The sequence below is a fragment of the Mustela putorius genome, unplaced genomic scaffold, assembly GCF_011764305.1.
Source record: "Mustela putorius furo isolate JIRA1106 unplaced genomic scaffold, ASM1176430v1.1 tig00000174_pilon_pilon_pilon, whole genome shotgun sequence".
NCBI classification, from domain to species: domain Eukaryota; kingdom Metazoa; phylum Chordata; class Mammalia; order Carnivora; family Mustelidae; genus Mustela; species Mustela putorius.
The window spans coordinates 9632937-9660690 of NW_025421304.1; the positions used below are offsets into that span (position 1 = coordinate 9632937).

The 27754-nt window shown below is 34.3% G+C and overlaps 1 protein-coding gene across 2 annotated transcripts in view; it reads left to right on the forward strand.

Moving 5' to 3' along the window:
* The window catches only part of PHKB (phosphorylase kinase regulatory subunit beta), a 242624-nt gene that overhangs the window by 96693 nt on the left and 118177 nt on the right, over positions 1-27754 (forward strand). For both annotated transcript variants that reach the window (XM_045076026.1, XM_004744118.3), the window contains exons 8-11: positions 2163-2278; positions 17848-17911; positions 25292-25387; positions 26651-26848. In XM_045076026.1, the coding sequence (XP_044931961.1) occupies positions 2163-2278; positions 17848-17911; positions 25292-25387; positions 26651-26848 (474 nt within the window). The remainder of the gene's footprint in view (positions 1-2162; positions 2279-17847; positions 17912-25291; positions 25388-26650; positions 26849-27754) is intronic.

Genomic DNA, 27754 nt, shown 5'->3' on the forward strand with positions numbered 1-27754 from the left:
GTCTCCATACCCCGCCCCCACACTTTATGGATATAAGGAGGGTTGTCAATTTTTCAGTTTGCACAGCTTTTTACTTGTTATGAGAGAGTGGAATGGCAATTCCCAGTCTCTTTACTTGTGGAACTAGAATGTAAATGGTATTTTAGTTTTCCTCACGGGGCTTATTAGCCAAAAATGCCTTTCCAGCCATTTATACCATGTAGGCATTCTGAGCAAACTGCTTACTTGGGCCTAGTCCTGTCCTAAAGCCCTCCTAAGAGAAGGAAGGAACAGGAATATAGATTATATACTTGAGAAGTTTTTTATGAAAGGAAAGAGGACTTAGATGTTTTCAAATCTTTAAACTTGAAGTATTTTCTGTATGCATTATATAATCTAAATAATTCTAAAGACCCTAGAAGAGCTAAAGTTACCAGGTTTTGTGACAATGGACCAGGATTCTTCTACAGGCAGGTTTCCCTATGGTGTATTGCAAGAAACTGGGAAAGCCGGGGAGACCCTCAATAATATTTAAACTAAAAAAAATAATAACATTTAAACTAAAGTTTTTTGTAGGTATGTAATGCTTCACTCTTGCGTAGGGAAGTTATGGGACAGGTGTGTGTTTTGTGGAAATATAGAATTATCTTATGCTCTTCTGTTTCTTTGAGACTCCAACGCCCTTATTGCTTTTTTCTTCACTGAAATTTGTCAACTGTTTTTGACCCTAAGGGCAAACATCTCTGTTGGGATACAGGGTGGAAATGTCAGGAATTCTGTCATGAAACACAAGATGAAGCATTCATGTTTTGTGAAAGCATCTGGGTAGACTGCTTTGTGATCAACTCTTGGGCAATGCCTTTGTTGACTCTGGGCTTAAATACTTTGTAGAGATCCTAAAGAACAAAGAAGAATCATTTTAAGAGGCTGTGGTTTTCTCTGCTCTGATTTCTCAAATAACTCTTTTCTTTGCTTTCTTCTACTATAATTTGGCACAGTTTCTGGTATACTGGTGAAATCTTGCCTTGGCTTTTTAATTAACATGTCATTTCAAAAATTTTGTGTATACTTTATTAACTATAATTTTTAAAAATACAATAATTACAATGGCGTTGAGGTTTTTTTTTTTTTTACTTAGATTCAAATTAGCTAACGTATAGTGTAGTATTGGTTTCTAGAGTAGAATTTAGTGATTCATTACTTAAATAACACCAGTGCTCATCCTGACAAGTGCCCTCTTTAATGCCCATAACCCATTTAGTGTATCTCTCCCATCCATCACTGTGTCATTCTTAAAAGTACATACATTATATTAATTATGTGTATGGGGAGAGGTGGGAGATACATATTGCCACTTCAGAAGGGATCTCGAGATGGAGATAGTTAGGTAAGTGCACATACTCAATTTGCGATATTGAACCAAACATGGTAACTAAATTTAAAGCATTGTAATTAAGGCCAGTTGTTCAGTTAAGATACTGTCTTCCCTAAAATGAACAGTTCTTTAAAATAAGAACTGGCTGTAATCTCTGTTTTCTAGAGTTACTTTTGAGAGTTTAACTTTCATTATTTGTCTGAAATCTTTACAAGGGAACTGTGACTCTTGGCTTGTTGGTTGGTGCTCATTTCTATCCATTAGCTTTGATTTCTTAAGAATGGGTATCAACAGTTGTAGAAAAGACCAAAAGAATATTAGATTCCAGGATTAATAGACTCAAGACTCCAGGTTAACCTTAATGAGTCAGTTAATGGATTGACTCATTTCAGAACTGAGAAATACCTTTTTATCTCTAAAGTTTTAGATTTATTTAACATTTTATATGAACATTTTAGATAACAAATATTTATTATAAAATGATGCTTTATATTTTTCTTAATTCTCAAGATACCCAGTGTCTATGAATAGTAATAGATACATTGCTGAAAAATTATAAGTTGGAATATTGACCGGGTTTAAATTTCATTTCTGTACTGTATATTAAATTCTCAGTTGAGGCTTCATATTAGAAAAACCAGGTATAACAGGGTACTCATAGTAATATAAAAAACAGTAATTTAAACATACTAAGAAAGTATTGGTACCAAGTTATAATTGGATTTCAAATGATAATCTAATTGCTCTTATCAGTATCTAAAGTTCCTGCTACTATATGTGTCCTTATGTTTCATTTTTTATTTTTTAGGTCTCTTTTATTCAAAACCTTGTATTTTGTGTAGAAAGAGTTTACCGTGTACCTGACTTTGGTGTCTGGGAAAGAGGAAGCAAATATAACAATGGCAGCACAGAGCTACATTCAAGGTAACTTGGTGATTCTTGAGTTTTTAAAAAAAATTTAAATGTGTGGAATTTGAATAAAAATCAAAGTATTAGATTGCAACTATCGTTTCTATGTTAACTTTCATCTCTTTTTTTCCTATATATGATGCAGATGAAATTCACTTAAAATTAAAGCAAGAGACTACTCTCAGGGCCCAGAAACAGATGGAAGAAAAAAAGCAGGATATCTTTCCCAACTTCCTGTTGTTTCGGTACATGCATATTGGCCTCCAGTCCAAGGCTTGGCCTTCCTGCTCAACCAATTATTTCTCTTTTTTTCTTCTTGAAATGATACCATTTGAAAGATCAAATACATTAAAATTGCCAAATACCAAATGTATATTCATTGCACATGAAATTTCCTTCCATATTGTAGAGCTGGCCTAACCAGATACCCACATCCTTCATACAAAACTTAACGTTTACTGTTTTCTGTAGGAGATGTGATCAACATCTTGCATTCTGGTTTAGTGGGGTTCATAAACAACAATAGCTTATGACTGATGTTAGTGGTGTATGAATTTCCTTTACTCTTTAAGGTTAGGGAAATAGCTTTAGTGACTGACTGCACCTTTTACTGAAAAGTTTAGCTCTACTGCACCAAAAATAAAATATCTAGGAATAAAGTTAACCCAGGAAGTTAAAGAGCTGTACTCCAAAAACTATAAAACATTGATGAAAGAAAGTGAAAATGACCCAAACAAATGGAAAGATATTCTATGCTCGTGGATTGAAAGAACCAGTATTATTATACGGCTCATACTATCCAAAGCAATCTACAGATTTAATGCAATCCCTATCAAAATTCTAATGAAACTTTTCACAGAACTAGAACATTAATCCTAAAATCTGTATGGAACCACAAAAGACCCCCAATAGCCAAAGCAATCTTGAGAAATATGATCAAAGCTAGTGATATCACAATTGCATATTTCAAGATATACTACAAAGCTATGTAATCAAAACAGTATAGAACTGGCACAAAAATAGACATAGATCAATGGAACAGAATAGAGGGCCCAGAAGTAACCCGTACTTATATGTTTAGTTAACCTGCAACAAAGGAGGCAAAATTATACAATGGGGAAAAGATAGCCTCTTCAACAAATAGTATTGGGAAAACTGAATAGCTACATGTGAAAGAATGAAACTGGACCAGTTTCTTATACTCTACACAAAAGTAGACTCAAACTGGATTAAAGCCCTGAATGTGAGTCCTAAAACCATGACATCCCTAGAAGAAAACCTAGACAGGAATTATTTTGACATTAGTCACAGAAATATTTTTCTCCTCAGGTAAGGGAACCAAAACCAAAATCAAATTATTGGGACTACACCAAAATAAAAAGCTTTTTACAGTGAAGAAAATCATCAACAAAAAAGGCAACCTACTGAATGGGAGAAGGTATTGCAAATGGCATATCTGTTGAGGGGTTAATATCCAAGATATATAAATAATTTATACAGTTCCACTTCAAATAAACAAAGAATGTGATTTTAAAAATGGGCCGAGTACCAGAATAGACATTTTCTCAAAAAAAAAAAAAAAAAAAACCCCACAGAGACAAACAGAAACATGAAAAGGTGGTCATCAGGGAAATACAAATTAAAAGCACAATGAGATATAATCCCACATCTGTCAGAATGGCTACATCATAAACACAAGAAATAAGTGTCAATGAGGATGTAGAGAAAAAGGAAACTTTCTGTGCTGTTGGTGGGAATGCAACAATTATAGTATAGAGGTTCCTCAAAAAATTAAAAATAGAATTACTATATGATCTAGTAATTCTGCTATTGGGTATTTACCCAAAGAAAGCAAAAACACTAATTTGAAAAGATACGTACACTCCTATGTTTACTGCCGCAGTGTGTAATACAGACAAGATATGGAAGCAACCCAAGTGTCCCATCAATAGATGTATGAATAAAAAAGATTATATCACATAGGATGTGATATCTATATATATTCCATTATATCTGTATAATGGAATATTACTCAGCCATAAAATAGAATGAGATCTTGCTATCTGTAACAGTATGGATGGACCTAGAAAGTATAATTCTAAGTGAAATAAGTCAGTCAGAGAAAGACAGATACCAAAGACAAATATGATATCCCTCATATGTGTAATTTATAAAACAAAACATTGACAAAAAGAGACCAAAAAAACCAGAGAACGAACTTGGGGTTGCCAGAGGAAAGGTTGGGGGATGGGTCAAATAAAGGGGATTAAGAATTCACATATCTTCTAATTTTTTTTTTTTTTTAAAGTAGGCTCTACATCCAATATGGGGCTTGAATTTATGCCCCTGAGTTTAGGAGCCTCATGCTCTACTGACTGAGCCAGCTAGGTGTCCCAAGAGTATATGTTTGTTTGTTTCTTTGTTTCTTTCTTTCTTTTTTAAGAGGGAGAGTGGGAGTTGAGGAAGTGGAGGGAGAGACTATTAAGCAGACTTCATGCCCAGCATGGAGCTTAGTGCAGTGTTGGATCTCACAACTCTGAGGTCACTACTTAAGTGGAAATCAAAAGTCAAGACACTTAACTGACTGAGCCACCCAGGTGCCCCAAGAATATACATGTCTTGAGCATTTAGTAATGTATAGAATTGTTGAGTCATTGTGTTGTACACCTGAAACTAAAATAACACTATACGTTAATTATACTTGAATTTAAAAAAAAAGTATCATACAATTAATTAGGCTTCTCAATTTCACACTAAAAGATTTAAGATTTAAAGGTTATCAACTATAGTTTAGATCATTGGGACTTAAATGAACTGTAGAAACAGATTAGGAATCATTAGTTAAAAAGATATACTTTTTTGAATAGAACGACTAATCATACACAAAAAAATTAAGCTGATCTAAGATACTTAGTAAACTAAAAATTGGCTCCAGATCACTAGCTGTATATCCTCATGCCTCAGTTTCCTCATCTACAAAATGAACCAACAACAGTTTCTACTTTATAAAGTTGTTGTAATGATCGAGTTAACATATACAAATCATTTGAATACCTAAGCAGAAGTAAGCATTAGAATGCAAGAGTACTTACACATTTCAGAGTATGTTAATAACAAATATTGAAACAAAGAAGATTTTTCTATTAACTTGAGGAAACTACTTTATACACATTTTTCTATAAGTTTATGATTTATATGAGGCATTTTGAAATATAGAGCAGGATAGTAGCAATCAGGAAAGAAGTCAGTGGAGTAGAAAAATGATTTATGGGAAGTTCATTTCAGGCATTAAGCAAATTCTGGAAAATACTAAAAATAGGAAAATAAATAGAAAGTTCTATTTCAGCTATCATTCAAATTAAGTTCTTAACATTCCAGATTATCAGTCAAATTGCAAGAAAGTAGATCTAATTAGAAAAGGTGATTTTTAAAAATCTATCTTCTTTTCAGTATTTCTGATTTGTCAGTACCCTTCCCTGCTTTTTAATAACCATTTAGTATATTCCATTGTGAACCCACTGACATTCTCAGTATATAATATTTGGAGTAAGGGTTTTTCTGTTTATTGTTTTCTGTTTACTGTAGTAAACTCAGGACGAACCTTGGGTAAAGGTTACCATTAACCCAAAAAATGAGGGTATTGGAATGTCCCCCGTGAAAAAACAGAGAGGCTCCAACAAGTTTGCATGTAACAGAGGTGCCAGACTTTTAAATTGAATCATTAAGGATTTTATTTCAAGACTCAGAAGATTATTATGTGATGTTCTTTGCTATGCATGCAAAGTCAGTCTTAATTTGTGGCAGGTCAGTTTTATTCAAATGGATGGGAAATTGAAGTTTGCCTTTTAGATTTGGATAGTGGGTTTTACACATTTAACATTGATTTCCCAATTTTCTATGGTGTATTACTTTACAATTCCCCAAAAGAACTTTAAGCATTTTTTCCCCCAAACATTTCTGAACTCCGATCTCTACAAGCATGTTTTGGATGTGTCATGTCTGGTGCCAAAAGGGTGTTTTGAAACTGCAGGAGATCTGAGCCTCATGGCATTTATGGGCTCAGTAATGGCAATGGTGGTAGGAGGCTGGTAGCCTGCACTTACACATGGGTAGTAGAATGTAGAGCTGCTACTAGACAGGGACACTTCATCTATCCCAGAACTATCTGTTCTAGTTGGATGTGACCTTTACTGCTTAATACAATATCTTTGTTATATCCAAAGCTGTTCTCAGGATGTTTCAGACATCCTGAAATTCTGTACCCCTTAAATAGTATATGATAATTGCTCCCATAAGTAAGTATTCATACTGTCCTTTGTCTTCTAACTTACTTTTCCTCTCTTCATCTCTGTGCTATACAGTCTTTCAGCAGGAGTCAGTAAAAGAGCACAATCTGACTAGTTCCTTGGTGCTTACTAAAGTCTTGGCCAGAGTGACTGGCTTGATTAAGTGTTTCTTCTTTCCTTGCCTCATTGCACACATCCCTTCTAAGCTGCACCTTGATCAAAGAAGATTTCTGCCTCCGGGCCCACAATATGCATGCTGTAGTATTCTGAGGTCAGAGGCTCCCTCTTCAGCATCCAAGCTCAGCTGTTACTCAATAATTGAAATCTCTGGTACTGTACAGTTACAGAATATTTTTTATTTAGGCCACATCAGGAGCATATTACTGCCTTTTATACAGAAGAAAGTTAAAGGTTAGAAGGTTTTGTGCTTCTCCCCCTACACACACCTTAAATAATACAAATCACAGTAGAGCTAGAACTGGATTCCAGGTGTTTGGCCTCCAAATGGAAAGTTGTTTCAACTATATCTTGTTGTAATTTAAAGTCTTAAAAAGTTTCCTAAAGTTTGAAGTAACAGCAGGGTGTGCAATCTTGGTGAAATTTTGGAAAGTTTTAAGGATATCTTTAAGTAATCATTAAAGTTTGATTCAGCTTAATGCTTTGGTTAGTCCCTTGCCGATCTGCCCTTTTCAGCTCCAGGTTTGCTGGTATCTATTTTAGTTCAAATTCTTTAATTATTTAGTATTTCTTAGATAAACCCCAAAGTATTTTGTAAAAAGTGATCTCATTACATTTATCTGAACCCCATTCTTGCAGCAACCTCACCTTTTTCGAGGGCTTTAATAAAAGGGTCTATTGCTCTAAGCTTACAATGAATCTTTTTTAAAACATTTCCCAAGTAACCATTCCCAGTTTTCTGGTCTTTCTATTGACCCTATTTTCCTCAAGCAATATGTTCCTTTCAGTTTCTGCTAAGGTGTCTGGAACCATACCAGATAATTCTCTTTTCTCCTGTTCAGTCTCAGTCTTTGAGCAAGTTCCTATACATTTAAATATCCTCTTCTTTGATTTAATTATATTTTCCTCCATATATAATTTTGGTACATATTAATTCTTAACCCCCAAAGTTAAATATCCAAGTAGTCTTCTCAACCTTTTTAAGTTTATTTATGTATTTTTATCTTAATATTTTCCCCTCTTCCCCCTTAATACTTTCCCCTCTTAATATCTTCCCCTCTTAATATTTCCCCTCTTTATATAAGGACACTCTAACTCCTCAGGCTACCTTTAAACTCTTCAAACCAAAACTCTGTTTGGAGATGAGAGGAGTCCTCTGTAAGATATGGTTGAATCTCAAACCTAACCTTGAATTGTTTTGGTTATTGGGAAGCACAAAGGAATACGCAAGCATTTAATGAATTAGTAATGTAGATATACCCTAATGGAAAGATAAGTTTCTGAACATTGACTCCTAAAGAGAACTTTACATTTAACAGCATAATTTCCTTTTTTTCATTTTGTTAAATCTTGTATTTGCGATATAAAGGAGACCATAGAAGCAAAAATTTAAATCATTTTTTTCAAGGTTTTTTTTTTTTTAATGGTTTTAAGTTCTAATCTCTTGGCTTCTCCAATAAAGAAAGCGATCATTAAAATATCAGGTAAGTAATTATCGTAACACCACTTAGTTTAAGATGCATTTAGTGTCCATTTTTAGTTCTTGTTATTCGAAGTTAGCCTTTTTCAGTCATTTTTGGTTTTCCAGTCACTGAGTTATGAAAGAAGCAACTATCCATCCACTGTGCTTCATTTTATGAATTTTTACTGTACAAAACAATTCATGAACATCCAGTACAGCCTCAGTTTTTGGATTCCATGGTTGGTTGTAAATCACTTAGTCCAAACCTATCCTTTTTTCTAGTAAAACTTGATTTATGTAACAAATCACATTACTATAACAAATCGCATCACAATATCCCAAGAAATGTTGCTTTTAGCCCTTTTGAATGAATGTTGAGGTAACACCTTGTAAGAACAAACTGATGTATGTTCTATTGGCAATAGTCCCCTAATATTAATATATTCATTAGCTAACCATAGAATAATTTTCAGAGAGTATCTTGTGCCAGTAAAATATTTTTAATTCTTACAACATAATGTATTCTATTTTCCAATAAAATGTAAATCACATTAGGAATATGTTTGTGTTTCTGAATAACTTGCTTTTGCCAGAGATTCAAATAACCAGTGGTTGATACATTAATGTATTTGTTAATTTCAATTAAGTCGAATTATTTAACCAATTGCATCAGGAAAGCAGGTTAAAATGGACAAAAGTCAACATTTACTGTATTCCAGGCACAATGTCTTTTTCTTTTGTAATGATTTATTAAGATAATTTCCAAATTCATCTCTTAGCTGCTTTTATGTACAATTGTTAAAGACAGAACCTTGGGCTGGCTACATTATGCATTTCCTTTAGTACAGAGTTTCCTTTTTATTACCCTTTTGAATAAGTTATTTTCTCTCACTTCTCAAAATACTGCAAACAATCTTAATAACACATATACCTCACTGTAAGGAGGAGTTTCTGGTATTACCAAGGTTAGATGCATGTAAGTGCTTGTGCATTAAACCACCACATATTCCACATATACTTGGACAGAATTTCTTTAGGTTCCAGGCTTTGTCATTTCTCTAAAATGTCTTTGGATATGAAAAGAGACCACTGCCCTTGTCTTGAGTATACCAGCAGTACCATGTGAAATATTATGGAATTTGTTTAACTGGTGGAAGCAACAAGTACTTCCTTTACTGGTGTTGAAATGCTAGACTGTAGATTTGAGTCAGGTGGACAATATCTTAAACCCAGATTATTAGCTCAATTGTTCTTGAAAACTAAGGTAAAATGGTCAGCATCGATTTTAGTGAAGACATACAAAAATGTGAAGATATCCTGTGATCAATGTAATCTAATAAAAAATCCAAGTGTCTTTTTGCAGAAATTGACAAGCTGATCCTAAAATTCATATGGAAATGCAAGGGATTCAGCCTAGCTAAAACAGCCTTGAGAAAGAACAAAGTTTGGTTCACACTTTCCATTTCAAAATTTACTACAGTACTATGCTTATTATATGTAGAGTAATTGCCACAATAATTAAATACTGTGATACTGGCTTAAGAACAGATACAGAGATTAATAGAATAGAATTGACAATTCAGAAATAAGTCCATACCTTTATGGTAGTTGATTTTGGTGAAGGTGCAAAGACAATTCAGTGGAGAAAGGATAATTTTTTTTTTTCAGCAAATGGTGCTGGGACAACTGGATATCTACATGTGAAAGAATGAATTTGGAACCCTACTTCACACCATATACAAAAACTAATTTCACAGACCTGTACCCCTGAATCAAATAATACATTATATTTTAATAAAAAAAAACTAATTGGAAATGGATCAAAGACCTGTATGTAAGAGCTGAAACTGTAAAACTCCTAGAAGAAAATAGAGTTGTAAATCATTGTGACCTTGGATTAGACAAGAGTACACTTTAGATGTAACACCTAAAGCACATGCAACCAACAACAATAAAATGTACTCTCTACAGGTTTTTGTGTGAACACAAGTTTTCATTTATCTGGGATGAATGCCCAGTAAGTAGTACAGTTCGTAGGAAGTTGCCTTTTAGATTTCAAAGAAACTACAAGACTGTTTGCCAGATCCCTGTATCATTGTACTTTCCCACCAGCAATGTATGAGTAATACAATTTTGTCTCCATCTTTGCCAGCATTTGGTGTTACCATTATTTTTTTTTTATTATTTTAGGCACTCTGATTGGTTTATACTGGTATTTCATTGTGATTTTAATTTGCATTTCCTAGTGGATAATGAATGATGTTTAATCTCTTCATGTGCTTAGTTGCTATCTGTAAATCCTCTTCAGTGAAATGTCTCTTCTTGCTTTTTGCTCATTTTTACTTGGGTTTTTTCTTTATTGTTATTTCTTGATGTTTTTAATTCTAGATAGCAGTCCTTTGTCAGATACATATATTTTGCAAATATATTCTCCCTACTATAGCTTGTCTTTGTATCCTCTTAACAGAGTCTAAACAGAGCAAAAACTTCTAATTTTGATGAGATTGAATTTATCAATTTTTCCTTTTTTGGGTTGTACCTTTTGTATAAAGTCAGAAAACTTTTTGCCTGACTCTAGATCCTTAAGATTTTCTTCAACAACTTGTTTTCCAAAAGTTGTATAATTTTATGTCTTATATTTAAGTTTATGATCCATTTTGAGTTAATCTTGTTTGATGAGACTAAGGTTGAAGTTCTTAATCCTTTTTTCCTTTTTTACCTAAGAATGTCCAATTGTTCAGCATCATTTGCCTTTGTTAAAAAGATTATCATTCCGGGATGCCTGTGTGGATCAGTAGGTTAAGCCCCTGCCTTCGGCCCAGGTCGTGATCTTAGGGTCCTGGGATTGAGCCCCACATCAGGTCCTCAGCTCAGCAGGGAGACTGCTTCCCCCTCTCTCTCTGCCTGCCTCTCTGCCTACTTGTGATCTCTTTCTCTCTCTCTCTCTCTGTCAAATAAATAAATAAATAAATCTTAAAAAATAAAATAATTTTTTTAAAAAGACCATCATTCCTCCATTGAAATGCCTTTGTGCTCCTATTAAAAATAAAGTGGGCATATGTGTCAGTCTCTTCCTGGGTTCTATGTGTTTATCCTGCCACCAATACTACAAAGACTTGATGTGATCTTGTGATTTTTCTTCTTTAGCCTGTTAATTTTATGGTGAATTACATTGATTGATTTTTGATTGTTGAACCTGCCTTGTGTCCCTGGGATCAACTCCACTTGGTTAGTTATGGTCAGGGTAATTCATTTTATATGTTGCTAAATTCTTTTTTGTAACACACACACACACACACACCTCCCCACACACACACATATGAGGGATGATGGTGTATAATTGTTTTTTGTGTATTGCCTTTGTCTGGTTTTAGTATTACAGTAATGCTAGCTTCGTAAAATAAAACCCAAAGTACTTTCTTTCCTGTTTTCTGGAAGAGAGTGTATAGAATTGGTTTTAACTTTTTTTTTTAAATGTTTGATAAAATTCTCTAATCAAATCAGCTAGGCTTGGACATTTATTATTTTTTTGGCCATTTTGAAATTATGGATTAAATATCCTTAAAAGTTATGAGGATATTCAAATGATTTATTTCATATTGGGAAGTAATAGTAGTTAATGCTTTTCTGGGAATTGATTGATTTTTTTTTGGTAAGCTGTCAATTTTATGTATGTAGAATTATTTGTAGTGTTTTCTTATTACCCTTTTGATGTTCTGCTATGTCTGTAATGATATTTCCTTTTTTATTCCTAATATTCGTCATTTCTATTGTTTTATTTCTCTGACAGTCCTGCTAGTGATTTATCAGCTTTTCATTAGCTTTTTAAAGAATCAGTTGTTTCATAAATTTTATTATTTTCTATTTTTAATGTCATTGATTTCTGCTCTCATTTCTCTATATTTTTTGGTTTGCTTTGGGTTTATTTTGCTCTTTTCCAGGTTCTTTATGTTAGAACTTAGATAATTAATTTGAGGCTTTTTTTCCCTTTTTTCTAGGATATGCATTTAGTGTTATAAATTTCTCTCTCAACATTGCTTTACCTTTGCCACACAACCTTTGGTGTTCTATTTTCCTTTTCACGTTAAGTATATTTTTAAAATTTTACCTGAGACTTCCTCTTTGACCTATGTGAATTGTGTAGATGGGCATATATTGTTTTGTTACAAGTGTTGATAGATTTTCCTGTTGTCTTTCTATTGTTGATCCTAGTGTGATGCCATTGTAGTCAGAGAACATGTTATGATTTCAGTTCTTTTATATTTTTCTCATGGCAGAGAAAGAGAGAGAAAGGAAAATCTCTGGTATCTCTTCTTATAGGGATACTAATGCCATCATGAAGGCCACATCCTCATGAACTCATCTAAACCAGATTATTTTCTAAAGGCCTCATCTTCAAATATATAAAAGTGAACATTGGGGCCTTAATGTATGTGTTTTTGGGGGACATAATTTGGTCCATAGCAATAAGGTTAGAAAAATATTGATTAGATTCTGCTGGCTAAAGGTTCTTCTCTATCTTTGCTGATTTTATGTCTAGTCATTCTACTAATTGTTGAGAGAGGAGTGTTGAGTCCCCAACTATATATGTGGGTTTGTCTATATGTCCTTTTAGTTCTGTCAGTTTTGCTTCATGTATGGTGCAGCTCATTTATTTGATGCATGCACATTTAAGATTGCTATGTCTCCTGTTGAATTGACCATTTAATTATTATATAATATCCCTCTCTGTCTCCAGTAATTTTCTTTGCTCTGCTGTCAACTTTATCTGATGTTAAATAGTCACTCTTGCTTTTTTTTTTTTCCTTTTGGTCACTCTTGCTTTTTTTTAAATTATTGTTTGCGTGATATTTCTCTTTTATCCTTTTACTTTCAGTCTGCCTATATTGTTAGAATTCAGTTGAGTTTTTTTATGGATGATATATCATTGGGTCATGGTTATTTTTATTTTTTTGTTGTTTTTTTTTTAAAAGATATTATTTATTTATTTTGAGAGAGAGCAAAAGCAAGCACAAGTGGAGGTGGGGGAGGGACAGGAGGAGAGGGAGAAGCAAACCTCCTGCTCAGCAGGGAGCCCAAAGTGGGATTCAGTCCCAGGGGTCTGAACTAAATGCAGATGCTTCACCAACTGAGCCACCCAGGCACCCCGGATCATATATTTTTAAAAAAGATTTTATTTATCTATTTATTTGACAGATAGAGATCACAAGTAGGCAGAGAGGCAGGCAGAGAGAGAGGAGGAAGTAGGCACCCTGCTGAGCAGAGAGCCTGATGTGGGCCTTGATCCCAGGACTCTGAGATTTTTGATTGTTTTTTTTTTGGGATCATGACCTGAGCTAAAGGCAGAGACTTTAACCCACTGAGCCACCGAGGTGCCTCCCAGATCATATTTTTAAATCAACTCTACCAATCTTTCTTTTAATTGGTATAGTTAGATCTTACTGATGTGTTTGGGGTTAAATCTGCCATTTTATTTCTGTTTTGTGTTTATTCTCTCTGTTTTTCATTTCTGTTTTTCTTCTACCTTCCTGTAAGTTCTTGAACATTTTTTAGAATTCCATTTTGATTTATGTATATTGGATTTGAATGTATCTTTTTGTGTAGCTTTTTAGTGGTTGCTGTAGGTATTACATTATTTATACACAACAGGTCAAGCTTACTGATATCATCATTGTACCAGTTGGAGGGAAATAGAGAATTACTTTTGCCCATCTGTAATATCTTAAGTATTTCCTCTCCAATATGTTTACAACCACAGTTTCACAACTTTTGCTGTAATTATTACACATAATTTATAAAATGTAAGAGGATAAGAAAAGCCTGTTATATTTACCCATATTTTGCTTACCACATTCTTTCTTCCTTTTGGGTTGTTCCAAGGCTGTTGTTTTCTTTCCCTCTTTCTATCATTTCCTTTCTATTTTGAGAACTTATTTTAGTCACACTTTTAGAGTAGATCTGCTAGTGACATATCTCTTATTTTTCTTCTTTCTGAGAATGTCTTGCTCAGATAGATAAATTGATAGGTAAACGAATGTATTTACCCATATAAGATCCCGAGTTGACAGTTCATTTCTTTCAATGTTTAAAAACTTTCATGGCACATCCTTTTAGCCTTCATGGTTTCTAATGAGTCACTGTTACTCAGTTGTTTTTCCTCCTATAGGTCAGGTGTTTTTCTCTGGCTACTTTCAAGATTTTTTTTTTAATAAGATTTTTAATTTTTAAGTAATCTCCACAACCAGCCTGGGACTTGAACTCAGAACCCTGAGATCAAGAGTTGTTCACTCCACCCACTGAGCCAACCAGGCACCCCTTTTTAATATTTTTAATTTGTATTAGTTTTCAAGACTTATGGTGTTTCCTAGCATGGACATTTTTATTTTATTCTGTTTGAGTTAGCTGCTTGAATCTGTAGCTTTAGTCTTTTGCTAATTGGGAAGTTTTCGGCCATTATTTCAGGTACTTTTTTTAGCCCTGTCCTTTCTCCTCTCTCCTTCGGGGAGTTCAATGATATGAATGTTAGATGTCCCACAGGTCCCTGAGGCTCTCTTCATTTTTCTTTTTCTTTTTTTTATTTTTTAACAGTCTGTTTTCTCTCTTTTGCTTTGTTTTATCTTTTAATTTAGTTATTTTTTCTTCTTTTTTTTTTCCTTCCTGCCATCAATCCTGTCTATTGAGCTTTTTGCTTTGATTATTTTATTTTTCAATTCTAATATTGAATTGAAATTGCTGAGACTATCTGTTTCTTAGCTGGGGCTTTCTGTCTTTTCATATGTTTCACTCATATTTATGGTTGCTCAATGAAGCGTTTTTTATCATGGTTGCTTTAAAATTTTGTCCCATAATTCTAACATCTTTTTCATCTCAGTGTTAGGATTTATTGATTGTCTTTTTTATTCAGTTTGAGATCTTTCTGTTTTTAGATATGATGAGTAATTTTTTTATTGAGACATATACATTTGGGTATTATAAGACCCTGAATCTTGTTTTTTTAACTTTTTATTTTAACTGTATTTTATTGATACCACTCTGGTAATGGCAGGGGACAGGAACATCACTGTATTATTGCCAGGTGAGAATGTATTGCCAGGTTTTTTGTTGACACCCAAGATGGAGATTCTTTGTTACTTCTGGGTATGGATGGGATGTATAGTTCTCCGATAGGCTTCCACTGATAACCTGTCTAGCTGGAAAGGATACGAAAGGGTGTAGTCTCCTTACAGCTGGACATTAGTGAAAGTCGTGACTCTCCAGTGGACCTCCTCTGATGCCGTCCAAGCAAGACAAGGAGGTTCATTTCATTACTGATGGGTAGGAGTAGAAATCTAGACTCTCTATATAATCTTCACAGTATGAGGGGGGGAGCCTTCTTACTACCTGTTGGGAATGAAAAGTCTTGGCTTCCTCCTTGGACTTATGTGACACCATCAGAGCTGGGAGGGTTGGTGAATGGGTATGGTTCTTCATTATAGACTTAGAATGTAAAAGTCTAGGTTTTCTACTCAATCTTATAGAACTGGGTGGGGCTAAGTCTACAATTTTTTTCTGAATGGTTATTGTCTAAAAGTTTTTGCTAGGCTTCTCTTTTCCTGGTTCTTTGGCTAAAGAGAACAGGCTTTTGTTGGGGCTTTTTGTATATGCACCTAATGGCATTCCTAGTTGTTGGCTTCTTTAAGTCCATTATATATGAGACAAAAAAGTATTGTTCCTAGAATCTTGAGGTTCTTAGCCCTCTGCCTTATTTCCATTTTCTGAGCCTTTTTATGTTTGCTTGAAAAGTGTCCAAGGTTTTTAGTTGTGTTTAGTGAGAGGAATTAGGGAAAGTTATGTCTACTCCACCTTTCCATCCACATATTTCAAAATAAGTTTTCCACCTTTTTTCCATTCTTTCAAAATAAGTTTCCCTATCCTGTAATTAAAGTAGTGCTTACTTGAGGACATTTCATGTAAACAACTCATAGAAAATGGGGATAATTGTGACATAAATAGCTTAGAACAGTGGTTCTCAATTTCAAACACATCCAAGCACCTAGAGGTCTTTTATTTTTATTTTTTAAAAGGATTTTATTGATTTATTTGACAGAGAGAGAGATCACAAGCAGGCAGAGAGGCAGGCAGAGAGAGGGGGAAGCAGGCTTCCCACTGAGCAGAGACCCCAATGCAGGCCTCAATCCCAGGACCATGGGATCATGACCTGAGCCTAAGGCAGAGGCTTAACCCACTGACCCACCCAAGCGCCCCACACCTAGAGGGCTTTTAAAATTTTATTTTTTAATGTTTTTTACTTTACTTTTCTTTTTTTTTTTTTAAGATTTTATTTATTTATTTGACAGAGATCACAAGTAGGCAGAGAGGCAGGCAGAGAGAGAGAGGGAAGCAGGCTCCCTGCGGAGCAGAGAGCCCGATGCGGGGCTCGATCCCAGGACCCTGAGATCATGACCCGAGCCGAAGGCAACAGCCCAACCCACTGAGCCACCCAGGCGCCCCCCTAGAGGGCTTTTAAACACTAATTGTTGGATTCCACTCCCAGAGAGGAGTGAGAACTGACATTTCTAATAAGTTCCCAGAGAATGCTACTGCTTTGGGGACCATACTTTTGAAATAACTGCTTTAAAGAAATGCTTAGATGATGATAGACCATTATTTTCAAAAGATATTAATGGCATATGTTATTGCTTTAAGTAAAAACAACAAAATTACAGTAAGTGCAATAAACTAGATATTTGATCTAAAATATTTAAAGGTTAACATTTATGAGATGGCATTGTCACCTTTTCTTCAATTTTTCTTTTTTTTGCTTTTATTTTAAAGACTTTATTTATTTGTCAGAGAGAGAGAGAGAGAGCTTACAAGCAGGGAGAGCAGCAGGCAGAGGGAGAAGCAGACTCCCCACTGAGCAAATGTGGGACTCCATCCCAGGACTGTGAGGTCATAACCTGAGCCAAAGGCAGATGCTTAACTGACTGAGACATCCAGAATCCCAACAGTGTCACATTTTTAATGAAATTGGGATTTTTCCATTTTTTCAGCACTATTGTATATGGCATTTGAGAGGCCAAAGGAGTACACATTTTATGCAAAGAGAAGAATATGGCAAAAAATGAGAGGTGTGGTGATCAAGTTGTTCTTTGAGTATAAAATAATGCCCATTTTATTGTACCCTAAGCTAAGAGTGTTTGAGTGGGTATATTAAGCTCTTACTAAACTCTGGTAAGTGTATGACATATAAGATCTTTTTTAAGGCTCGGTGTTGATGGCAGGAAAGCTCTGTTAAATTGATCTGAACTAATGATGCCCAACCTGGTTATTATTGAGTACATGTCATCATAATACACCTTCCTTTAAAGTTCATCTTTTTTTTTCCCTTGTGTTAGTGAATATAAATGATACTGGGATTAAAACTACTCCCATCAATAGTATGACTATTTGTCTAGATCAAGGTGAACTTAGAAATATTTTCCCCAGAAGATCACTAACCATAAAAAAGAAAAATTGAAATAGTGAAATGTCAGATTAGAGTCTCTTAGACATTATTTTTCTCATGGAAGTTGTTATAAGTGTTAATAAAGAAACTTACTTGTGAATATTCATTAGATAATCGTTCTTATTTTGTAGCCAGATATCAGAATTCTAAAGGATTCTCTTTTCTCTTTTAGCTCTGTTGGCTTAGCAAAAGCAGCTCTAGAAGCAGTTAATGGATTCAACCTCTTTGGCAATCAGGTAAAATAAAACAAAACAAAACAGGAATATCAACAACAAATTGATTATTTTGTTGAATTGCATGATTAATTAATTTGGCCATTTATCAGGTCATTCCTTATGATCAAAGAATGTCTGAAATTTATGTAGCAGCTCATGGTTGATCAGCCTTTCCTTTGAATATGATTTTCCAGTTAAATCATATTTTTCTAACTGAAAAACATTGCTTAATTTAAAAATACCTTTTGAAAAAGAATTCTCATTTTCTTTGTTCAGTAACTTTTCCCCCAAATCTCTTATTGCACTTTCACATTTTTATTTCTCTCTCTCTCTCTCTCTCTTTTAAGTAAGCTCTATGTCCATCATGGGGCTCAAACTCAGAACCCCAAGATCAAGTGTTGTACGCTCTACCGACTGAGCCAGCCGAGCACCCCGTTTTCACGTTTTTAAATATTCTTGATATTACAAATCATATATTTTCTGTGTCAGTTCCCATGTTGATTTCAGTATGATATATATCAATGTATATCTCACTCAGAGGGGAATTTGCGTAATTTGTGCAGCCAAAGAATTGGAAACTTAATCCTAGCTTAATCCTCAGCTAGCTGTAATTTTATGTTTAATTCTCTTTTTCTTTGGGATAAAAAGGAAATCCCGAGGGTTGCCTTAAATTTTCATAAGATGTTTAACCAATTTCTACACCTAATCAAGTGACCATGGATTGATTTGTCAATGGAAGGCAATAATATGTAGGAATACAGGTTACTTTTCTCAATCAAGGAGTAGGCTAATTTTCTTTAGCAATCTCTGGATTTTTAAGATGGGAGGGTAAAGGAAGTTTCCAGCTGATACTATGATTAACCCTAAGCTATTAAAATGCTAAGTCAGTGGAGATACATTTTAGGAACTTACTCAGATCTGCAAAATGTCACATGGTTTCTGTTATGGCAGTTGTAATTTAATTACAGGTCTTGAATTTAATAAAGGTTCAAGTTGGCATATGGCAAAAAGGAGTGACATTGTTTTTCGAGTCAGGAAATAGGATCATTGTCTGCTCTGTACCCCTACCAGTGAGCTCTATAACTTTGATACTAGGATCTAACATAGAAGGTTTTCATACAATTAAAAAACAATTAGTTTATTTATTCTAATTACAAGATGGGATTGGGAGGGAGACCAACCATAAGTGACTCTTAATCTCACAAAACAAACTGAGGGTTGCTGGGGGGAGGGGGTTTGGGAGAAGGGGGTGGTATTATGGACATTGGGGAGGGTATGTGTTTTGGTGAGTGCTGTGAAGTGTGTAAACCTGGTGATTCACCTGGGGATAAAAATATATGTTTATAAAAAATAAAAAATTATATTAAAAAAAAACAATTAGTTTAGTGCTTGACAAAGATTAAACCCTCAGTAAGTGTTATCTCTCATTACTATTAATGGATTAATGGTAATTCTAAAGAAAGGACATGAGGAGATTGGACTGAAAAACCTCTAGAGGGTGTCTCAAAGAGATGGAGAAGACGCATGGACTAAGCCAGTAGTGTTACAGCAACAGTCTGAAAAGATGCAGGTCTTGCTTTTCTGTTCTCCATAGCCTACCAAATAGTGGCTGAGTAGAGTTGTATGGTTCGATGTTATGAAGTAGTGGTCAGCTCTTTTTTTGCAGCTGTGCCATCTCCTTTGGTATACTGGAATCTTAGCATATGTAGCTTATGTATCTTGTATATACCCCCTCCACCTATCCAGATACCCATACACATAATTGCACCTTTCCCAACTCCCTATCTCTCAGGGCTCTGCCTTCAGCCTGCTTTTCCCAGAAAGCTCTCAGAAATCTCTTAGCCATAACTTTAAAAGCACTGACCTGCTTTTTTATGCATTCTGATTTTGAGTTTTAAGTATATTGCCGGTATCGTTACCCAGCCATAATTTCTCAATCTTGACTGTGCATTGGAGTTATCTGAGGAACTTAACCAATACTGATGTGTGGGCTTTAGCTGTAGAGATTTGAATTGGTCTGGAGGAGGCCTGGGTATTGAAGTTTTCCTGTACTGCCCAGAAATTCTAATGCACAGCCAAGGATGAGAACAACTGCTCTAAGCAAGTTCATTCTTTTTTTTTTTTTTAATTTTATTTATTTATTTGCCAGAACGAGAGCGAGAGAGAGAGAGCGTGAGTGCACAAGCAGGGGGAGTGGCAGGCAGAGGGAGAAGCAGGCTCCTCACAGAGCAAGGAGCCCGATGTGGGACTTGATCCCAGAATCCTGGGATCAGGACCTGAGCTGAAGGCAGACACTTAATTGACTGAGCAACCCAGGCGTCCCAAAGCAGAATTCATTCTTGACCTAGTTTAGCTTGTATTTCTGGCAGAGTTATACACCAAATGTTCACTGACTGGACTATTCTTTGATTATTTCTGATAGAAATTTAGATAAATAATGCTTTATTCCTGTAGCCACACAGAAGTTACCTATTGCAAGTAGAACCCCTCTTCGTCTTCCTTTTTTTTTTTTTTTTTTTTTTTTTTTTGGATAATCAGAGCTAGTTTTGCAAATTCCTATCACTATAGCAATGAAATTAAAAAGGTACCTGCTAAACAGTACCACATTTAAAAATTAAGTGATCTTTTTAGTGTTTTATTATCTTATAATATTGCTTCATGTGCTTAAAAGAGCTGTGGTCTCTAAAATCAGTAGCTAGAAAAAGAACTAATATAACAAAGAAATGTTTTTGCTCAAACGAAGAAACCTCTTCAAGTCATAGATCTTTGGAGCTGGAAGAGTCCTTCTCTCAAAATGAATGGTCGGAGAGTTGAGATGGCTTTTTGCAGGTCATGAAACAGAGGCAAACCCAGGAATGAAACCAAAGCCATTTGCTAATGAATCTGGAAAATCAGCTGTTAGTACAGGAAATCATGGATCTTGAATGCTTTTCACCTTTAGAGGTGTCAGCTATGCTAATTCTTGGAAAATTCTTAAGGCTTTTCTTTCTTTTTTTGAATTAAATTAATTAAGATTTTTACTAAGATAGAATTGATATATAACATTAATTTCAGGTCTGTGACAATGACTAGATATTTGTACATGCTGCAAAATGATCACCACATTAATTCTAATTAATCAACTATCATCCACCAACATACATAGGTAGAATTTTTTTTCTTGTGATAGGAGATTTTAAGATCTATTTACTTAGCAACACTCAAATATACAAATACAATATTACTAACTATAATCACCATGCTGTACATTACATCCCCAAGATTTATTTTATAACTGAGAGTTTGTACCTTTGACCGCTCTATTGTCTTCTTAATTATTGAACTTTTGAAGGAGGAATTCATATATTGAACAATGTGAAAGGCTTGCCTTTTGTCCTTTGTGTACTTCAGTGTATAAGATGAATGTTAATTTTTATTTTTAGGGGAATTATTGGGTGGAAAAGCTTTTCATTTTCATTATGACTATCTTGTGTTTCTACTTCCTTTCTTTTTTAAAATATTAAACTTGCTTTATTATTCAAGGAAAAACCCATTATTTAAATATTTACTCGAGGAATAAAATCTTAAAAAAAAAAGAAAGAAAGAAAGGGGGACATCTGGGTAGTTCAATTGGTTAAGCGTCTGCCTTCGACTCAGGTCATGGTCCCAAGGTGCTGCAGTCAAGTCCTACGTTGGACTCCCTGCTAAGCAGGGAGTATGCTTCTCCCTCTGCTCACTGCTCTCCCTTCTTGTGCTCTCTCTCTCTCTTTCTGACAAATAAATAAATAAAATCTTAAAAAAAAAAAACAAAATAAAATGTTTACTCTGAAACTATTTTCAAAACTTATTTTCTTTTGTGAGAGAATACCTAAGAAAAATGTATAATAAAATGGCTTAATTTTTTTTACTGAAAAGTTTATAATAAAGGCTAGTTTCTAGCATTTAGAAATAAAACTCATATAATCCTCAATGTGAGAATTACATATTTCATGATGATTTCAAAATATATCCTGTATAAATATGATGACAATATACAGAAATATTATTAGATGTAATACTTAAATAAATCATAATTTATACTCAGCAAATGTCATTGGCATTGTTAGCAACAGTTTCGTGATTCCTGGGTCTGAGTGAGTCTCAGCTCTGCTCTTCTAAAACCCTGAGAATTAACTCTCAGGTTCATCTCTTTCTGTATTTTGAAAATGTGAATAGGATCTTTTGTAGAGAAAAGAAGCATGCCTTGTGGGAAGGGCTATTAGAGGCTACTGTTTGGTCAGTATGTAAAAGCTGGCTATTTATACACCCATGGCCACCCATAGCCATGGTACAGAGGGGTAAGGCCCATCAGCAAATATTGTTTCTGTAAGAAAACAGATTTCCAGGATCTATCACAAAGCTAAGAGAGAGCCTGATACTGAACTGGGGAAGACTGTGAGGTCATCAGAGTGTTGTTGGTTTTGTTTTCAGAAGAATAGAAATGATTTCATGTATAGTAGATATACTAACCAGTTTCATTGTTTGGCTCTTTGATGCTGGATGAAGCTAGCAAGCCCATTAGCTCAGGTTCAAAGAAGTGATTAATGAGGAAAAGAAAGACCCAGACAGTCCTTCAAAAAATTTCACTTTGAATTGAAACTAAAGAGATCAGTAGTGTCTTATAGTCATAGATGTCACCCCTGGCACCACCTCAGAAATGTTTGTTGTGGTTGTGAAGCCTGGGGTAGATGGTTCAGTGCAGCTCTTACCCACCACTGTAACTCAAGTCCCCATGATGGTAGTCAGGTTGAAACAAATTCTAGTGTATTTACTAGGACACAATTGCAGAAACTCAATTTGGGGATTAAAGTTTGAACTACCAGTCTTAAAATATGTTCTTTTGCTGGACTTAAGATATTATGGCAGAATTGTGATGATTTCAGGAAATGGAAGATGAAAATAAAATATCCAAAGCTAATCAGGTATTTTTGCAGTGAAATATACATATAAAACGTCCTTTCATATAATGTGTCTTTTAACTGGCCAAATTAAGATACTAACAGATGAGCTGAGGCCAGAATCTAAAGGGTGATGACTGGAGAGATTGCTCATATTATGAAAAGTGTTCAAAGCAATGGAGACATATGTAGCTTCCTTTCAAGTTTACAGTCCTAAAATTAATGTGTCTGATAATTTAAGGAAGGTGATAATTAATTCCATATGTAGGTTTTCCTTGATGGGTTTTAGAAAAAGTTGCTTCTGATTAGGAATAGTGACCCAAGGCCTTGGATGAATTTTTTCCTGTAAATCTGAGTTATATACCTACAGCATGGTGTATTTTTTAAGAGGTTAGCCAAACAATACAGTTAACTAACCTTGATTTCAGTGTTAAAATATGGTAAAATTATGAGATTTTTTTCCTTTTGTGCATATTTCTTAGAAGCTGGCAGAGAAAGAGACATGAAACAAATACTTTGAATTTAGGTTAATAAGCCATTGATTTTGGCCAGAAAATAGAAGTTGGCAGTTTGTATTAATCAGATAATGTCAGGAATTGCCAAACTTGCCATTTCACTTCGTTATTTATAAGTTTCCCTACTTAGATTGTATCTTTTGAAAATTCAATTCAAGGCAGACTGATTTGGCATGCAATTAACTTTATTATCAGCCTAAAGATAAACCATAAATCTGATTTTCTATACTCACAGATTCCCAACATCTCATACCCATTTATTTCTCTGCTCCTTTTTTCTAACTACCCTCCTTGCTCCTCTTTCCCCCCAAATTCATCATTCTAGTTACCTTCTCCAGGAAGTCTCTCAAGTTCCCTTTTGTTTTTCTCCTATTAATTTAAGAAGTTTATTATCATTAGTAGTCTTTCATCTAAGCCAGTCATTTGGTACAAGTTGTGTATTGCCATATGCTATCTTTTTGTTTTGCTTGTTATTTGTATTGTTTAGGGACTGTGTATCACCAGGGTCAGTTCCTTGAGAGAAGAGATCAAGTCCTATCTTTCTTGTTTTTCTTGAAGGAGAGAGCACTTGACTCTGACAATGGTAGCTACTGCATCAAGCTTTTGTTGGGCTCAATTTTGTGGGTAGAGATGAGTAGTTAAGACTTTCAAATTGTAGAAAGGAACAGTTTAGCATTAATCTCATTGTTGAGAGTCAGTTTCACTCATTCATTGTTCATTTATTATCAGAATTAAGAGAGATTTAAGAAATGATACTATGAATGAAAAATTATTCTATTTTATGAGCTAATATTCATGTATGAACAGGTTAACAGGAAAAATATACATATATTGAATCTACTATTTGGATGTAGGGCCCAGTAGCCCTAGATTTGGGGTGTCAGTCTAGGTGATTGATTTGAGGTATTTTAGTTTCAGGGTGAATACATCTTTGACGTTGGTGTAAATTTGGTCGAGATTTACATGAAAGTTATGAGTTCTCTTCTTCCTTTCTCCATGTATTTTTCTGAGTATTCTCTTATAGTAAAAGTAGTCTATGTATTCCAATTTCACTTCCTGTGTTTTCAAAATATTTAACTCCCCAATAAAAGAACAAAACCATGTTTACTTATAACTATGCCCTTGAATATGGAAAGTACTAATGGCTAAATAGTAAACTTTTAAAAACTTAGTTATCAGACCAATTGCCACTTTTTTGTTACACCTATCTTTTTTGTTTAAGTTTTTGGTTCTTACATGAAAAATATTTTTTAATGTGGGAATTGTATAACTCAGTGGTTAAGATATGAGCTACTCTGTCAAAACCTGATTTTTGAACCCCTGCTCTGTTAAGCTAGGAGTTAGCATCTTCTTCATTAAAATGGGGATAATAATATCTACATATAGGGGATTAAGTGAGATAATCCATGTGAAGCATAAAGAACAGTGCTTATCATAAATATTAGCTAGCATTATATGAATTATTATTATTAGAGATGTTCCTATCTTCATATTTCAATCAAATGGTTTTTACAGCTTTAATTCCAGATTGTATCTAAGTTTGTATAGATTGATCATACAATCAGTGTTCTTTTTAAGATTGTGTAATTCAGATTTCGTGCATCCTAATTAATTCTTGCTTTATTCCTTGCTAAAAATGCTAGTTAACCTATTTTTATCTTTATTAAAACAAATATTCTTAATTGATTAGTTGTCTTGTAATCACTACATTTTGAATTATAAAAGACTAAGAAGAAATAGGGAAAAAGTAAGAATAACATTTGTATTTTATGATTATAACATTAATGTTTATTGTAAGAAATTTGAGGAATACTGAAAATATAAAAAAGAAAGTTAAAATCTTCTGTAATGACACTCTCAAATGCAACCAATGTTAATATGTTTGTGAAATTTCTTACAGCCAAAATGTCTAGCATTCTACATGTTCCTTTTTCTTGATTGAGAAAATGTTTTGTTTTCTCTCGTTCCAGGGCTGCTCTTGGTCGGTTATATTTGTGGATCTCGATGCTCACAATCGTAATAGGCAAACTTTGTGTTCACTGTTACCCAGAGAATCAAGATCTCATGTGAGATATTTTTATAATAAACGAATATGAACTACTATTTATGATTGCTTCCTCAAAAAGTGCTTAAAATGTTAGAGGTTGCCAGAAAAGATGAGGAGAGAGAAATGTTGCCCTTCAGTCCACTGTCTTGTGGAGGTTTCATTCAGGAAGTGGGGAAGCTGTGGGCAAACCTACTTTGTCCTTGGCTCTTCTGTAGAACTATAGAAAACTGGAACTATTTTTTGAGGCAGGGTGTAGAGAGTAGCAACCTTATACCGAAATGAATTTTTTGGTCATAAAGTATTAGAAAAATGTTTTTCATGATTTATATTTCTTTTGAATATCAAAATTACCTGCTTTGTTTCTTTTCTCTGATGTGATTCATCTTCAAACTTTTATATGCCTGTAATACCTGATTACAGATTTTTCTAGGGGCTATTTGTGGCTCTATTCTTAAAAAACACCCCAAATAAAATAATTATTTAAAAAGTACAATTTGGGGGCTCAGTGGGTTAAGCCTCTGCCTTCAGCACAGGTCATGATCTCAGGGTGCTGGGATCAAGCCCCACATTGAGCTTTCTGCTTGGCAGGGAGCCTGCTTCCCCCATTCTCTCTCTGCCTGCCTTTCTGCCTACCTGCGATCTCTGTCAAATAAATAAATAAAATCTTTAAAAATTTTTTAAAAGTTAAAAAATAAGAAGTACAATTTTGATTGTACTTGAGATTGTACAATGAGATTATGATAAAACAGAACTCAAAAATAAGCCAGTAATAATATAATATCCACTCATTATTTCACCACTCAATTACAGTTTTAGGATGATAGGATGATAGCATTTGAGTTTATATGTTTCCACACATTTTTATGTACATTTTTATGTACATGTAATATTATTCTTATTTTGTAAAAGTGGAAGAACATTCAGTTTTGGACATGAAGTTCTGAACTGGACATTCAAGATTATTTTCTGCTTTTTACCATTATAAACCACTGTTATGACAGACCAAGTTATAATTAGTAATTATCGGTGTTAAATTTTTACACACTGCCTTAATTAATATCTTTGCATCCAGTGTTGAATCTTGAAAATACTTATTAATGGATAAAGTTTTATTGATTCACCAAACCATGTCATATAAATGTTTGTCTGTCCCTTGGAACACAGCAATCTCACTGTCAGTTAGATAACCTTATTGACTTTTCATCTCCCTGATTCTCCTTTGGCTATGTTGATCATATCACTGTGGGTATTTACATTCCCTTCTTTTTCTTATTGCCTCCAGAACACAGATGCTGCCCTACTACCCTGCATCAGTTATCCTGCATTTGCCCTGGATGATGAAGCTTTATTTAGCCAGACACTTGATAAAGTGGTTAGAAAATTAAAAGGTAAATATGGATTTAAGCGTTTCTTGAGAGATGGATATAGAACATCATTGGAAGATCCCAACAGACGCTACTACAAACCAGCTGAAATTAAGGTATCAAAAAATATTTCATATCATAACAGAGTAGTCAAAAACACCGATTTGGGAAACAGACTTCTTGGGTTTGAACTCTGGCTCTGCCAGTTACTAGCTATTTGGCCTTGGGCAAGTTAATAAACCTCTGTGTGTTTAATATTTTCCATTGGTAAAATAATAATAGCTACTATTATTTGTCCTGTTACTGAAGTTCTTATGAGGATTCAATGAGTTAACACATGTCTAAAAGTGCTTCAAATGGTTCTTGACGCAGAGTAAGTGATAAGCATTAGCCTTACTGGCAGTGAGGCCCATTTGCTCATATTGGGTTGGGGTGATTCATTGGATGAGTAATTTTTTGACTGAACTTTCAGTACTTAGCCTATCTGCTAAGTGTATGCATACTGTATGCCTTATATAATAGAATATACCAATTTGTGATTCAACTTTTAATCTCTTAAGTAAATGCCCTTTTTTTCTATTTCACGTAGACATTTCTCTTTGAAATATAGTCCTCTAAATTTTCAGTTTTAAAATATTTATTTCAAATGCACATACATACCATTTTATCTAGGTTTATTCTAGGAATTTTTAAGCTGTTCAGAAAACTGTAACATTCAAAAAAAGGGTAAGCATCCATCCACATTGCTGAAGGTTTTCCTTTAATGGTATAGATTGACAATTATTTTTGTTAGCATGGTCATAACTTTAAAGATATGTAGGGACTTATGAATCTCTCTATATAAAATGTTTAGGCAAGATTGTACCTTATAATTCATTAGGCAGTTAAATACCACTCTTTTAATATTTAGTACACACTTAAATTTGCTGGATAATTAGAGAAACTATTTATCATCTTATTTAGTTTAACAACTGACTATCATCTGGAAGCATTAGGAGCCATGTTACTGTGTACATATTTGA